At 51.3% G+C, this 13,910-nt stretch overlaps 1 protein-coding gene across 3 annotated transcripts in view; it reads left to right on the forward strand.

Moving 5' to 3' along the window:
• LOC144933689 (echinoderm microtubule-associated protein-like 2) overlaps window positions 1-12,006 on the forward strand; it is a 69,561-nt gene extending 57,555 nt beyond the window's left edge. For 2 of the 3 annotated variants that reach the window (XM_078858765.1, XM_078858761.1), the window contains exons 12-22: window positions 884-983; window positions 2,138-2,292; window positions 2,636-2,761; window positions 3,168-3,299; window positions 4,141-4,208; window positions 4,647-4,735; window positions 5,329-5,426; window positions 6,459-6,546; window positions 6,671-6,766; window positions 7,241-7,371; window positions 7,858-12,006. In XM_078858765.1, coding sequence (XP_078714891.1) covers window positions 884-983; window positions 2,138-2,292; window positions 2,636-2,761; window positions 3,168-3,299; window positions 4,141-4,208; window positions 4,647-4,735; window positions 5,329-5,426; window positions 6,459-6,546; window positions 6,671-6,766; window positions 7,241-7,371; window positions 7,858-7,983 — 1,209 coding nt within the window. In that variant the 3' untranslated portion in view covers window positions 7,984-12,006. The remainder of the gene's footprint in view (window positions 1-883; window positions 984-2,137; window positions 2,293-2,635; window positions 2,762-3,167; window positions 3,300-4,140; window positions 4,209-4,646; window positions 4,736-5,328; window positions 5,427-6,458; window positions 6,547-6,670; window positions 6,767-7,240; window positions 7,372-7,857) is intronic. The other variant, XM_078858764.1, reaches the window with a different exon arrangement.
• The last annotated feature ends 1,904 nt before the right edge of the window (window positions 12,007-13,910 follow it).

Raw genomic sequence — 13,910 nt, forward strand, 5'->3', positions numbered from 1 at the left:
GGTGATCCTCATTACCAACACGCACAAGAGATATTTTAGAAACATTTTTTCGCCTCTATTGCTAGGTGAGGGCTTGCCCATGTCCTTCAGGTCGTGAAAGATTTTGATCATACTTCTCCTGGCTGTTTAGTGTGGCTTGGTGAAGGACCGGTTCAGATATCACTTGTCACCGATTTAGCCACGGATGGGAAATGAACTCAGGTCACTGAGTTCATACCAATGGGTTAGTGAAGATGAGGAGCACGGTCGTGGAAGCGTACAAATACAGGACAACAATGGGGATTTTGCTGCACCACCTTCTGCCGCCCACATGGCCGTCGCCCACTTTAGCCCTGGACAGGCTCAAGCCTGCAAGGCTTCTGAGATCTGACGAGCTCAGGCGCATTGCGTGTACTTTGGTCACAGGAAACAACAAAAAATAATAATCAGCAGTCGAAATGTAAATGTGAAAGTGCCGCTCTGAAACCTGTCCGTGTTGTGGAAACATTGCAGCGTAGGAATAGGAGTTGTCCTGAATAGTGCCGGTCCACATGCTTGTGCCAGTGTGACATGCCGGCATATCCTCAAACATTTACACCACTGCCAATAATGAAATACAAAGAGGGTTACAAGAGGTGGGCGCTTTTGTATGGCTGGGTGGCGCTGTGGTTGGAGCCTGAGACTCTCCCACTCTGGTTCGGCATTCATATCCCGTAACGAACGTTGGCCTCGACTCGGTCTGACATTTCCTCCGAGGTCGAGTTAATTTGGAGAGACTTTTCCCGTGAGTGTGGACTTTTTAACCGCCTACTCGGGAGCTCTCGAGTGAGATGGCGCTGGGTGTCACTCGTTTGAGCGCAGTGACTCTGTGGCATGACTCTCTACGTCGGTGTGACGCGCGCAGAAGCACGACAAGCCCAAGTACGTGCTGTGTGTGACGTTTGCGGAGAACGGCGATGCCATCACGGGAGACTCCAGTGGAAACATCTTCGTCTGGGGACGAGGTAGCGTTCGCCAGGTCCACCTCGCCGTGGCTTCAAATGCTCGTGTGTCTTCTTAAGCACTCGCCCATTGCTTACCAAACCCATGGCACAACACTTAACCTATAGCCTCAAACACTTTCACCTAATCTCAACCCACAACCAGATAGCCGAGAAAGGACCGTCTGTTCGAGATTAAACATGGGTCCAAGTTAATAGTGGAGAATGTTTTTAACAACGTAAATATCCAGCCAATTCACTTCCTGTAGCATCAAGCACTTGTTAAAGGCAGCCCGTACACCTGCCCTCCCCAGACAGTTCTGACACCGGTAACCCCCAATCACTCACCTACGACAACTAATACCCAGAGCTCTCATTACTCTGATAGTGCATTGTCTTTGTGCTGTATGCCTTGTGGCATCCTCTGGTCTAACACCGTTTGAGACGAGGCTCAAAAGAAAGCTGTCCCTGGTGTGGACCAATCAGTTTCAAAGACAATGCATATATTATCACAGTTTTTTTTTTGCATTCTGACCAAGTATTGTGGTTAATGCAGACATGATTCCTTGTAAAAGGTATTTTTTTGTTGCCAGAAAAAAAGGGGAAAGACCCTATTCTCAACTATTAGTTGTCTGGCGTACTTGCAATTCATGACAATCACTTATCATCCCCAACACTTACTTAGCACAACAAACACACCTCCTCACGTCTTCAATTCTCATGGAACATTTTTCCAGGCCCACCCCCCCCCCCCTGTAATACATGATGATTTTACTATTCCCCTTTGATTTATATTTTTATTCATTTGGGCCAGGTAAAGATCTGGTCGACATGGCCAAGCAAATTAAATTGGCACACGACATGCAAGTCTGAACGTGCCAATTATTATTTTGCCTCACTCACTGAAGAGTTGAAGAACAAATCTCACAGCCAAATTTAGCAGCGATTATCGACGCGAAGTTTAGCTTGAAACTGCACCAAGCGTCTTCAGGTGAGAGACCAGGACATTGGGATGACCAGCAACACAGGTTCGGCCAGATCGGTATGCGGCCTAATCCAAACATCAATTACGAATCGTAATGTTGGCTGTGGAAATGTATACACGTGTTATGATAGACTATTATGGTGGTCTACGTAACTCCCTGTGTCTTCTGTGCTCTGTGGTGGTGACGGTGGAGCAGGAACGAACCGCATCACGCACGCCATCGTCGGTGCCCACGACGGAGGGATTTTCACGCTGTGCATGCAGCGCGACGGAACACTCGTGTCGGGCGGCAAGGACCGGCGGCTCGTCACGTGGGACACGGCCTACCGCAAGACGGGCGAAACCGAGGTCTCGCCACACATACATACACGCCACTCACACCACACACGCCACTCACATGCCACTTACACCACACACACGACACACACCACACACACCACACACACGATACACACCACGCACGGTGCTCACACTACACACCTCGCACACCACACATGCACCCGCACCAGGCATATATACGACAGACTATGCACACTGAACAGCGCACAGACCACCACACGATGCAGATGGTGGTGCTGATGCTCTTATCGTTGCTGCGGCTGGTTGTGGCGGTTGCCATGGTAATGGTGATGGTGGTTGTGGTAACGGTTGCCGTCGTTGACTCGGCGCGCCTCGTCCCCGCTCCCCCCAGATCCCCGAGGCGTTTGGCCCGGTGCGCACGGTGGCCGAGGGCCGCGGCGATGCCGTGCTGGTGGGCACCACCCGCAACGCCGTGCTGCTGGGCTCGCTCGCCGGGGACTTCACCCCCGTCGTTCAGGTACTATCAGCCCCATCTCACCCTGCCCACCGGCGCCCACCGTTCCCCCACTCCCCCATCCCTCCCGGTGCTCACCAAGGGTAGCGCTACTACATGGCTACCGGCGCTCTCGCGCGTGCACACTCGCACCCAGACATACCTACGCACACATTACGTGCACACGAGTGACGTGCACAACCACCACAATCGGTACAACCACCACAACCGCCGCCACCAGCCAAGACAAACACCCCCCATATAGCCTTTAACAGACTGTTGGGGGTGAGTGCTGTTAGCGAGCACCTATTAAGGCCGGCATGGGACACGGTAGGGGAGGGGGGGGGGTAGCTGTCCAGCACCACGCCTAGATGGTGGGGGTGGTTTGTGTACTGGTGTGGGTGGATTGTGACCATCTCTGCCGGTGCAGGGCCACACGGACGAACTGTGGGGCCTCGCTGTGCATCCTCTGAAATGCCAGTTCCTGACGTGCGCTTCGGACAAGCAGGCGATCCTGTGGGACACGTCCACGCACCAGCCCATCTGGATTAAAACTCTCGAGGTGCGACATCTAAAATCGCCACTACGTTCATCATCACTCTCATTACAACCACCACTCTACCCACCACCACCATCATCATTACAGGACTTGCATGCCCCCCACCAGTACAACCACCAAGTTCAGCAGCAGCACTGCCCAAGCACTAGCATCGCTACCACCACAAAAATTATCGTGGGCACCGCTGCTATCATCACCACCGCTGTAATTTCCACTACCACCATCATAATTATTACCACAACTCCTTCCCCTGTCACCACCAGTATCACCTCCATCATTTACCATTATCACTATCATTATTACCACATAACCAACATCAATCTCACCACTATTACCATCGCCAATGTCACCCCCCCCCCCCCCATCATTACCACCACCACAATCATTATTTATCATCACCACTATACATGTATTCAAATAAATAAGAAGATTGTACACGCAAACCTGTCAACCCATACGCTTTACCCATATTCTTGGACAAGGAAATTTAGTTTTTAGGTCAATATGGCGTATCGCCATTTCTCCCTTGTGATGTGACTTTGTAGGATGAATATTGAGATTTATAAGGGCACGGGGTGACCAATAAGGTCAGAATTTATCTGTAATAAGGTAGGCACTGATAAGGGGTTGACATATCTGTCCCTCCACATAAAAACAACAATTTTTCACATTCCATCATCGTTCCAGCAGCGTGTGTGATATACATCCTCACTCCTACCTCCACCACTGTGCTGGCTTCACCATTATCACCGTGACCACAAACACGGTCACCCGCATCACCAACATCACCGCCGCCAACGCAGCAGTACCTCCTCGTGTGATCCGTCCTCTTCGTTGTCTCCAGGACCCGGCGCAGTCGGCCGATTTCCACCCTGCTGGGGCGGTGCTCGCCATCGGAACCTCCACGGGGCGGTGCGTGGGGGTCGTGGGCAAGGAGCGATGCGGGTTTTGGGGGAAGGGCTCTTCCGTGATGGGAGAGGCGGGGGAGATGGTAAAACTGGAAAATAGTCACTGGGGATTGTCGCCTTTATACAACAAATGCAAAGGTCCCCTGATAGCCTTAACAGAATGTTTGAGCAAGTACTGTTGGTGAGCACCTTTTAAGGCCAGCACTATACACGACGGGGTGGGAGGCCAGCACCATGCCTGACTGCTCTTGTCTCTGCAGTGGCGATGTTAACACGCCGCACAAAGACACATTCCCGTATACATTTAACAGACTCGTGGGGCAAGTGCTTTTAGTGAGCACCTAATGAAGGCTGACACAGCACACGAAGGGGTGGGTGGCCAGCACCACACACTCAGACACCCTTAACTGTGTGTTTGTTTGTGGTGCGTGCCCATCACCAGGTGGATGGTGTTTGACGCAGAGACGCGGGACCTGGTCTCCCTTCACACAGATGGCGCAGAGCAAATCTCCGTAATGAGATACTCACCAGGTGAGATGCTTCTCAAGTAAAATTAAAGGATTTTTTTGAAAGTGCAAAAACATTGTTAATATAACTGCTTTTAGGTCGGGAAGCTGTCTGTCACAGCATAATCTTAACGTGCAGTGATGCGGTCATAAATTATTGTGGTTTTCCAACCATGTTTAAAAGTATTAATGCATTCACATGTCCGTCTGCCTGTAACACAGTCATGATAACTGGAGTAAATATGATCCAATATAAATTACATCTTAACATTACATTGTGTGTCTATGGCGCACTTCCCCTATAGAAAACCGTCCATTTCAAAGAGGTTGTTGAGAATTTGGTAATAAAAACCCAACGTGAAATGGGTAAGCCTCTTGGGCAGGGGCGATGATGACTCCAGGTGTACGCCTCGTCCTCCCAGTGCCATCCTTAATGACGGCCTCGTGCATCGTGTGCCACAACGTAGCCCCATCATGTACCACAATGTCTTCCCGCACGACTTGAAACTTGGCCGAATGATCGCGAATCAAATATTTCTAAGGACAAATGCACGTCACAAAGTGTTACGTGATCCTAAGTTGACCTGCCGCTGAAGCTGCCACTGCGTTTCTTTGCAGACGGTTCCTTCTTGGCCGTGGGATCACACGACAACTTCGTCTACGTCTACAGCGTGAGCGAGGGCGGCCGCAAGTACACTCGCGCCGGGAAGTGCTCGGTAAGCTCGCGGTGAGACCCGCCCAGGGAGCGCCACGGCGGCTCGTGATCCCGCGTGGCACCGCACGTTACCATCGTGACAGTCGTGTGTTCGTGCTCTAACGTCCAGATTTGCAATTTGCTTCGATCTCTTGGCCCGGCCCATTGTCGTCAAAATGAGTACCTGTTTTTTTGACGTAAAGCCCGAGCTCCCGAGACCTAATGAAATCGGGCACGTTCGAGGGAAGTTGGTCGCAGGCTAACGTGAAGTGTTACTTGTTTAATTGATCGAGGATTGAACTTGGTAATTCCAGTTGTGAAGTGAGCACTGCAACCACAATGCTCCCCAACCGCTTGCTGAGACCGTATAACGATGCTCGTCTGACTCACTGGGGACCAAGCTGGAGGCGGATATGGAAATGATCGTATTTGCGAACGTCAATAGAAAATGACAGACCACTGTCAATGACAACATCCTCAATTACCACTATCCTCCCACCACCACTGTCATTATTGCTATCATCATCACCGCCACCTTCATCGTTCTCGCTATTATGATTATCATCACTCGTGTGCTTGACAATTAATCCAATATTTACAATGTACACACATGGTATGCAAAGGGACACTACAAATGAGACAAAATGAGGCAAAGTATGATTATTGAATCGAAAATGTTACAATTTTACAGATGAGGTCAAAGGAGAAAATTGTTGCACCCCATCAGGAGCACACAGATGCGCTCTCTGCGAGCGAAGAACCCAAATATCCGCTTCCGATTCCTAGCTACGGGCAACATCATTAACGAGTGATATCTGAACCGGTCTTCGTTCTCCACTAGATCGACTCAGCCTTAACTGAGTACCCGGTGCGGTGTGTAAACATCAGCCCTGGAAAGACGAAGGTGCCCAGATGTAGCACTGGCCTCGGCAACACCTCGAGCGCCGTTCTGGCCTTGGTAGCTTCTTAACGGCACCGTTCCAACAACCTGAAGGCCACACAGTGAATCTTTGTCTTTGTCCACGTGTGTGTATGCTCCTCCGCGGCCGCTCAGGGTCACTCCAGCTTCATCACGCACCTCGACTGGTCCACGGACGGAACGTACCTCATGTCCAACTCGGGCGACTACGAGATCCTCTATTGTGAGTGCCTGCCAGGCAGGCCCCTGAGACATGCGCATGGCCGGCAGTCCCCACTGCGGCCTCTCTCCCCATCACCCACCACCCCCCACACCACTCTGCGTCGTTTCTCTCTCTCTCCCCCCAGGGACGGCGGCCTCGTGCAAGCAGGTGACGTCCGTGGCCCCGACCCGCGACGTCGACTGGGCGACGTACACCTGCGTGCTGGGCTTCTACGTCTATGGTGAGGCCGCCTGTCTGCCTGCCTGCCTGTCTGTCCGTTTCCAAAACTGTTTTTCTGTCCATCTGTGCCTACAAGTTATCTCTCTGCTTACCTGTATGTGTGTCTGTCTGCCCACCTGTTCATCTAGCTGCCCTGCCACTTGGCTGTCTACCAGCTCGTGTGCCCCCCTATCTGGCTAATTATATCTATCCACCAACCTGTCTGTATACCTGTTTGTCCTTCTGTCTATCCACCTGTCTACCTATCTGCCTGACCACCTATCTACCCACCTGCTGCCTGCGTCTACTTGCCTAATTACCTGTTGTTATATTCGTTTGCTTGTCTATCTGTTTTGTCACTTTGTCCACCTGTCTCTCTGCTATTGTTCCATTTTCCCTTCTCTCTCCTGCCCCAATCTCCACCTTCTCTCGCTCTTACCTCCTCGATCTCACCTCGTCGCTCGTCGTCTGCTCTCGCCTGCCCACGCTCCCGCAGGTGTCTGGTCGGACGGCTCTGACGGCACGGACATCAACGCGCTGTGCCGCTCGCACTCCCGCCGCGTCCTCGCCATTGCCGACGACTTCGGAAAAGTTCAGCTCTTCCCGTTCCCCAGCGCACAGCCGAAGGTGAGCGAGGGGCACCTCACACACCCTCCCACTCTCCCGTAGAGCAACTCCACCAACTCCCTTACTTACACTGGCATCCATAGCAACCACACTCGCATACACTGCCTCCAGTGGGATAAGTTCTGTCCAATCCTGGCCAGCTGGCTCAGAAACGTAATAAACTAAACAACAGCCGCCATTTGCGATTAAGTGGCGGTGGCATCACCACAGCACTCGTGTCAGGCTAGGTGCACTTTTAAGCTGTCATGTGAAGTTTGGAAGGCTCGCTGCAGGCAGGAGGTCATGGGACAGATTCAAGTTGCATTGGGGTTAACTGACCTTACCGTATTTTAGCCGCCCAGCACTCCGCTCGTTATTGTGGGCATCGTTGTGCATGAGTGACGCTCACGAGTGATGCTCCTTCGCACACCGATTCCCGTCACCCTCCCACCCTCGCCCTCCTGTTGCTCTCGCCCCCTCCCGCGTGGTGCCATTACGGCGGCGCAGGCTCCGAGCCACGTCTACGGAGGCCACAGCAGCCACGTGACCAACGTGCTGTTCACGAGGGACGACTCCCTGCTGCTCTCCACGGGTGGCAAGGACTGCAGCGTCATGCAGTGGCGTCTCAGCTGAGCCCCGGTCGAACTCGCTGGCGAAACGCGAGCGCTCCGGGCACCTCGCATGAGACGCCGGCAAGGAGTGCGCGGCGCGGGGCGCCTCCTGTGGAATGCCCCGCGTGGCACCGTGCGGGAGTTCGAGGAGGCCCAGGGAATCCCTAATGCCCGGCATGAGATGCACAGGGCACCCCCACCCGTCGCCGCCTTTCGCACACGCACACGCGCGCACACAACCTGTGATGAATGATGCGCGCGGCGTTGCATGGAGAGGAACAAAAAACAGTGGCTGCAAAAGGTTCCTGCATTCCCTGCTTGACGACGCCAATGCAAGCACTCCCTGCTGCACGCTGCCGTTGTGGAGCGGACTCCCTGCATGCAGGCAGCACCCCGCAGCCACACCCGCTGGCGTACACACCCCGAGTCGTTTCTATGGGCGTTTGCGTGTGCCGAAATAACGGCGATTATCCTTTGAAAAGAGATTGGCCCCCGCCATGGGAATGTGCAGTTTCTACTAGGGCTCGGAGTCACCAATGCATATGAGCACTGCCCCCAACGGTGCTGTTTGTGAGGGCGACGCTTTGACCAGACTGGCTGACAGTGCTGTGTGAGAAGAAGCGTTCATTGTGAATGCAGCTGCCGGAGGTGTTGACCAGACCTCCAAACGGGGCGCTTTTGTGGGAGCTAAGCCCACGTATGGGAGATGTGGGCAGTATCAAAGACCCCACTTCTTCTCTGATGTTGTGCCTGACAAGAAATCAAATCGAGTCTAGTTTGATTGAACTTGCTGAGAGTCACTCAATAGTGGGGGTCTTGCTCGTAGTCATGGCTGTGGGTGCTCTCCAGGCTGTACAAAATAAATGTTTGATGCAGTAAATAAGAACAAGGACCTATAATATATTATAATATATATTATATGTGTGTACAGCCCATTTGTCAATGCAATGCTAAATGAGAGCCTTTCCTCAGCACACAGCATATTTCATCATGCTGGACAGTGTGGGTTGACAAAGGCGGGCATAGACATGAGCATAGAAGTTTGGTACAGCATGACAATGTATTATTCTACACTGTCCTCTTCCAATTGGAAATCCAGTGATTCACGATTTACACTCCTAATTGCCCCACTTAACGTTTGCCCGAGCTCTCCTCAGATCAACTCGGCCTAAAACGACTGTCTGGTGTGCTCAACATTTGTTCTTGGGAGACAATAAAGTGTGGTTCTAGTCACACGATCGATCTAATCCACCATGTGCCATCCCGACCTTAATAGGCGCTCGCCAACAACGCAGGGGTGGTCAGAAGAGAAGTGAGGTGCACTCGCTACCCTAGGTGGCGTTGAGAACTGTGGAGAGCGCCTTGGTGCCTCCAGCGGAGCTAGACCCACCCAATGCAATCAACATAGGAATATGATATCAATAGTTGTACCCAGGCCTGTTCTATATATATGCAGTAAGTGCTAGCTTGTGTGTACCCTGGGTCTTCCTTGTTAGGACCATGCATCTTGACGTAAAGCTTTCGTGACGGCAGGAATTCATATTCTTTGGGTCTTTCGGTAAAGTCACGTAGATAGGTTCAAAGAAAATAACAAAAAACAAAAACTACGACGTTTCGATCGCAACACAAGCGGTCGTCTTTTCCTGACCCAAAGAGTAGGACCATGAATGTTTCAATGGTCATGCTCCCTGTTTGAAATGCAGTGAATGGATACTGTGTAAACATATATATCAAGTATTGTGCTGCATACTATGTGTGTGCATATTATAAATGAATAATGTATGCAACACGATACTTTGTAAATATCACAGCCCATTATCAATCCACTCATGGATGAATAACTGCCCGTGCCGTAGTCTGGTCCATGCGGGCTGTTTGACCTTACTCAACCACACGGGCCGTTGGATGTAACCCAGCCCACTGGCAGCTGCGTCGATGGATCGCAGACATTTGTCTCTCAGCGTGCTCGGTAGTGAGGTGGGATGTGATATGGCAGTAGAGTAAGCGTGTTCATGACCTATTTGTGTGAACATTATAGTCTTGCATATGTGGGTTTTCTGCAGGAACAAAACCCAATGCTAGAGCATCCTAAAAAAAAGTTTTGAGACAACATTGTACGTTATATGCCGCACATGGGTCTTTCTGTGTCGAATCATCAGGTATAAGAAATGCCTTGTAAGTTCTGGTTACCAAGATACCGATTAAGAAAAACATCCTATAAGGAAACAGTCAATCGGGCCTTAATCCCCACCCTCCCTTGTAAATATCATCGTGGGGTCATCGGTAGTGGTGAAGTGCTGATTCATTGGGAAACCACCTCGTGTATGTATCACACGACCGAGCTTCAGGAAACTCGGTTGTGTCACAAGCCCTTGTTGATTTAACACGGTTGAACCATGTGCGTTGCAGCATGTACATGTTTTTGACCAGGGAAGAATTCATTGAAACACAGGTCTTTCACAAGGAAGCCTTAACAGCTGATCTTTATATATGTGCAGCTTCAACACCTCCATGGTAATACATTGAGAATGACAAATGAAGGCCATGTGGCCGTGATGGTGCAGTATAGATGTGGTAAGGTCCTAGATATTAGGGGTCTCTGTGTGTGTGTGCGAGAGTGATATGATCTCGGTGTATAGGGAAAATGTCATTGTATTAGAATCATTGTTGGGAGTATTGTGGTTTAAAATATACATGTGTGATAGAGTTACATATGCAGTTTTACAGGGTGAATCTCAGGGTTTACGTGTCAGTTCCCACCAAATCTCTACTGCACTCAGCACCACGTTGTTGTAATATTGCGCCCACAAGGAATGAGCAGGCGAAACCCGTCCGTTGAAGGAGCCCTCCGGTTTAGATTATCCCAAATGTGGCACGTATGTATATTCCCATGCACACCCACGAGGGTTGCCACCTGTCTGGGTTTGACTAGGACAGTCCTGGAATTTGCATCTGTCCGGGTTGTTCTACAATGGAAAAGGTGGCAACCGCAACACCCACACTATGTATGAAACATACAATACATACACACACAGGGTAAATCGTTAAACTACCCGCTATCTTTGCCGTCTTAAAAAGAGCTATAGTGTAGTCAGAAAATAAATGGTAGGGGTCGCTTAGGGATAAATATTTGAACCCTAACATATGCCGTTCAAATCTGGGCATGCAGGGCAAATACTCAAACATGCGGTCTACTATCAAACAACGGATGTTTTAAACGCCAACAGCAAAAAGCGGTCCTAGAAAAGTTGGAGTTTGTGTTAGGGGCTTGAGTTGGGGCCAGTGGAAGGGCTAATGATGGTTCCTGGTTGGTTGGACAGCTCTAGTAAAGTTTGGGGAAGATGCTTTGCCCCCCTGTTTGCGTGTCCCTTCTCTCTGCTGTCGGTTAAACACAACTTGCTACGTTTTATATAAACTGAGGCTCTGCATGTATGCCCATGGTTCTCCGACATGAGTTTAATGATCGGTTACTGAGAATTAAACTTGACATTTATGTTCTGGCTTCAGCACAGCGCTGCAGTGACGTGCTCAATGTTGATTTGAAGCTTTCGTGACTGCAGGAATCCATACTCTTTGGTTCTTTCGGTAAAGTCGCGTTGGTAGAAAAATCAATGTTACGGTTTTACGCTTCAGTCATAACACATTAAAGTCTCTTCGTTTAGTCATGCGGCACGAAACGCACTGAGTGGGGTGTAGTTATACGAGGAGAGCTGCTGCAGTGAGTGTATTTGGTTGTCTTTAATTCGGATAAAATTAATCAAGTCTGCTCCAGCCAACACCTGCGTTCGAGGGAGCTCTTTGCAGTCCATGTGCGTGCTTTTCCTGCGATGAAACCACTCGACAATTATGGTGACAAATTGGCAGATGATGGGATGTGGAAGATTGAGACGATGGTGCTGATTGATAATCGGATGTTCTACATATACACATAAATAAAACATGAATTGCTGTAACGTTATTCTTTATGGTTGTCGCTGATATAATCGGTTGTCACTTTCATATAGCAATTCGTTGCATACCAGTAGCGCTAAATAAGTGAGCAGACTACGTCGCCTCCATGAATCGATCCCTCCATGTCAAGAATAAAACATTCTACACGCAGACGCTCATGGTTATTGTGGAGGATTCTTGGGACAATGGCCGTCTTCACAGCACAAGTCGCGTGGTGCAATACTCCACTTGCTCCTGTGGCTCTCGATCCGTGTTCTTCATTAATATTCAGAGGGGCCACATTCGCCGATACGACATCAGTGTGAGGGCCGCACACGTTGGAAACCATCGGGTTTGACAACATGATGACGAGGTGTTTTCACGTTTGTGTATTGTCGGGGGCCGAACTAATTAGCTCCCAGTGGCACACGGGCCTTGTAATGGAGGACACTGCTCTCGGTGATTCTGCACGAGAGAACCTCAAGCAACTTCCACCCAATCCCTAGTAATAATTAATAACCCCAACACGAGGCATCGCCCACGAAACCAAAAGCAACCCAATAGATTGGCACTGCGTGAAGAGGTCCACACGAGCTCGGTCACGACGGGCGCGGTCCACGAGATGGCGCCACCGCCGAACCCCGAGAGGAGTTCACGACGCACATCGGCAACAACGACCGCGGTTCGCCACTAAGCGGCGTGGCAACGTCACCACGCCGCTTGTGCCAGGCTAAGTGCACTTTAGAGGCCACGTGGAATGTGTAAGGCTCGCTGCTGGCAGGAGGAGGTCACGGGGCAGAGCCAATTGTAATGAGCTGACTGCCTGGCGAGAGGCTGGCGAGAGGCGCCATCGGAGCTCCCCGCTGTGCCGGCTGCTGCTGCTGCTGCACTTGCTGCCCTCTGCTGCCCCCCTCTGCTGCTGCCCTCTGCTGCTGCTGCACTTGCTGTCCTCTGCTGCCCCCCTCTGCTGCTGCTGCCCTCTGCTGCTGCTGCACTTGCTGCCCTCTGCTGCTGCCCTCTGCTGCTGCACTTGCTGCCCTCTGCTGCTGCTGCCATCTGCTGCTGCCATCTGCTGCTGCTGCACTTGCTGCCCTCTGCTGCTGCCCTCTGCTGCTGCTGCACTTGCGGCGCTCTGCTGCTGCCCTCTGCTGCTGCTGCACTTGCTGCCCTCTGCTGCCCCCCCTCTGCTGCTTGCTGCTGCCCTCTGCTGCTGCTGCCCCCCTCTGCTGCTGCTGCACTTGCTGCCCTCTGCTGCCCTCTGCCGTCGTTGGGGGGCGACTGCCTCCAGCAGCGTCTCTCGGCCCGGTCAGCGGGGGGGGGGTCTTAGACACAAAGTGACTTTGGCGCTCGGGGTGACCGCGACGGGAGGCTCCGCCCCCCGCGGGTGAGAGCGGCTTGGTGCGATCGGCCACCTCGAGGCCGCCCGTCGATCCACCGGTGACGGGTGAGGCCCTCGCGTGCAGAGACACTCAAACCCCGACCCGCTCCCCGACATTGGCGATACCTCCTTAAACTAAACTCTTTGGTTCTTTAGGTAAAGTCACGTAGAAGGGAAATAACCCCTTACCACAGCATCTCTCCCACTTCGGCTAACATTTCCTTGCTGTAGTTTTCACACCTGATTATTATTGCTTGTGTTGCAATCGAAACGTGCATTTTTTTTCGTTTTATTTGTATTATTTTATTTCCCTTCTACGTGACTTTACCGAAAGAACCAAGAAAAGTGAATCCCTGCAGTCACGAAAGCTTTAAATCGAAATTTAAAGCCACGTAGTTAGAAAAAAAAATCACGACGTTTCGATCGCCACACAAGCAATCGTCTTCAGGTGGAAGATCGATATATGTTTCTACCCACGTGACTTTACCGAAATAACCAAAGAGAATGGATCCCTGCAGTCACGAAAGCTTCAAATCTCCTTTAAACTGTTGCCAGGTGACCAGGTCCCCCGACCTGAATCGACGCCGTTTCCCCATCGCGAGCCACGCGGCGTCTTGGGGGGGGGGGGCGCCTTGGGGGGG

Source organism: Lampetra fluviatilis, chromosome 7 (genome assembly GCF_964198595.1).
Source record: "Lampetra fluviatilis chromosome 7, kcLamFluv1.1, whole genome shotgun sequence".
Lineage (NCBI taxonomy): Eukaryota > Metazoa > Chordata > Hyperoartia > Petromyzontiformes > Petromyzontidae > Lampetra > Lampetra fluviatilis.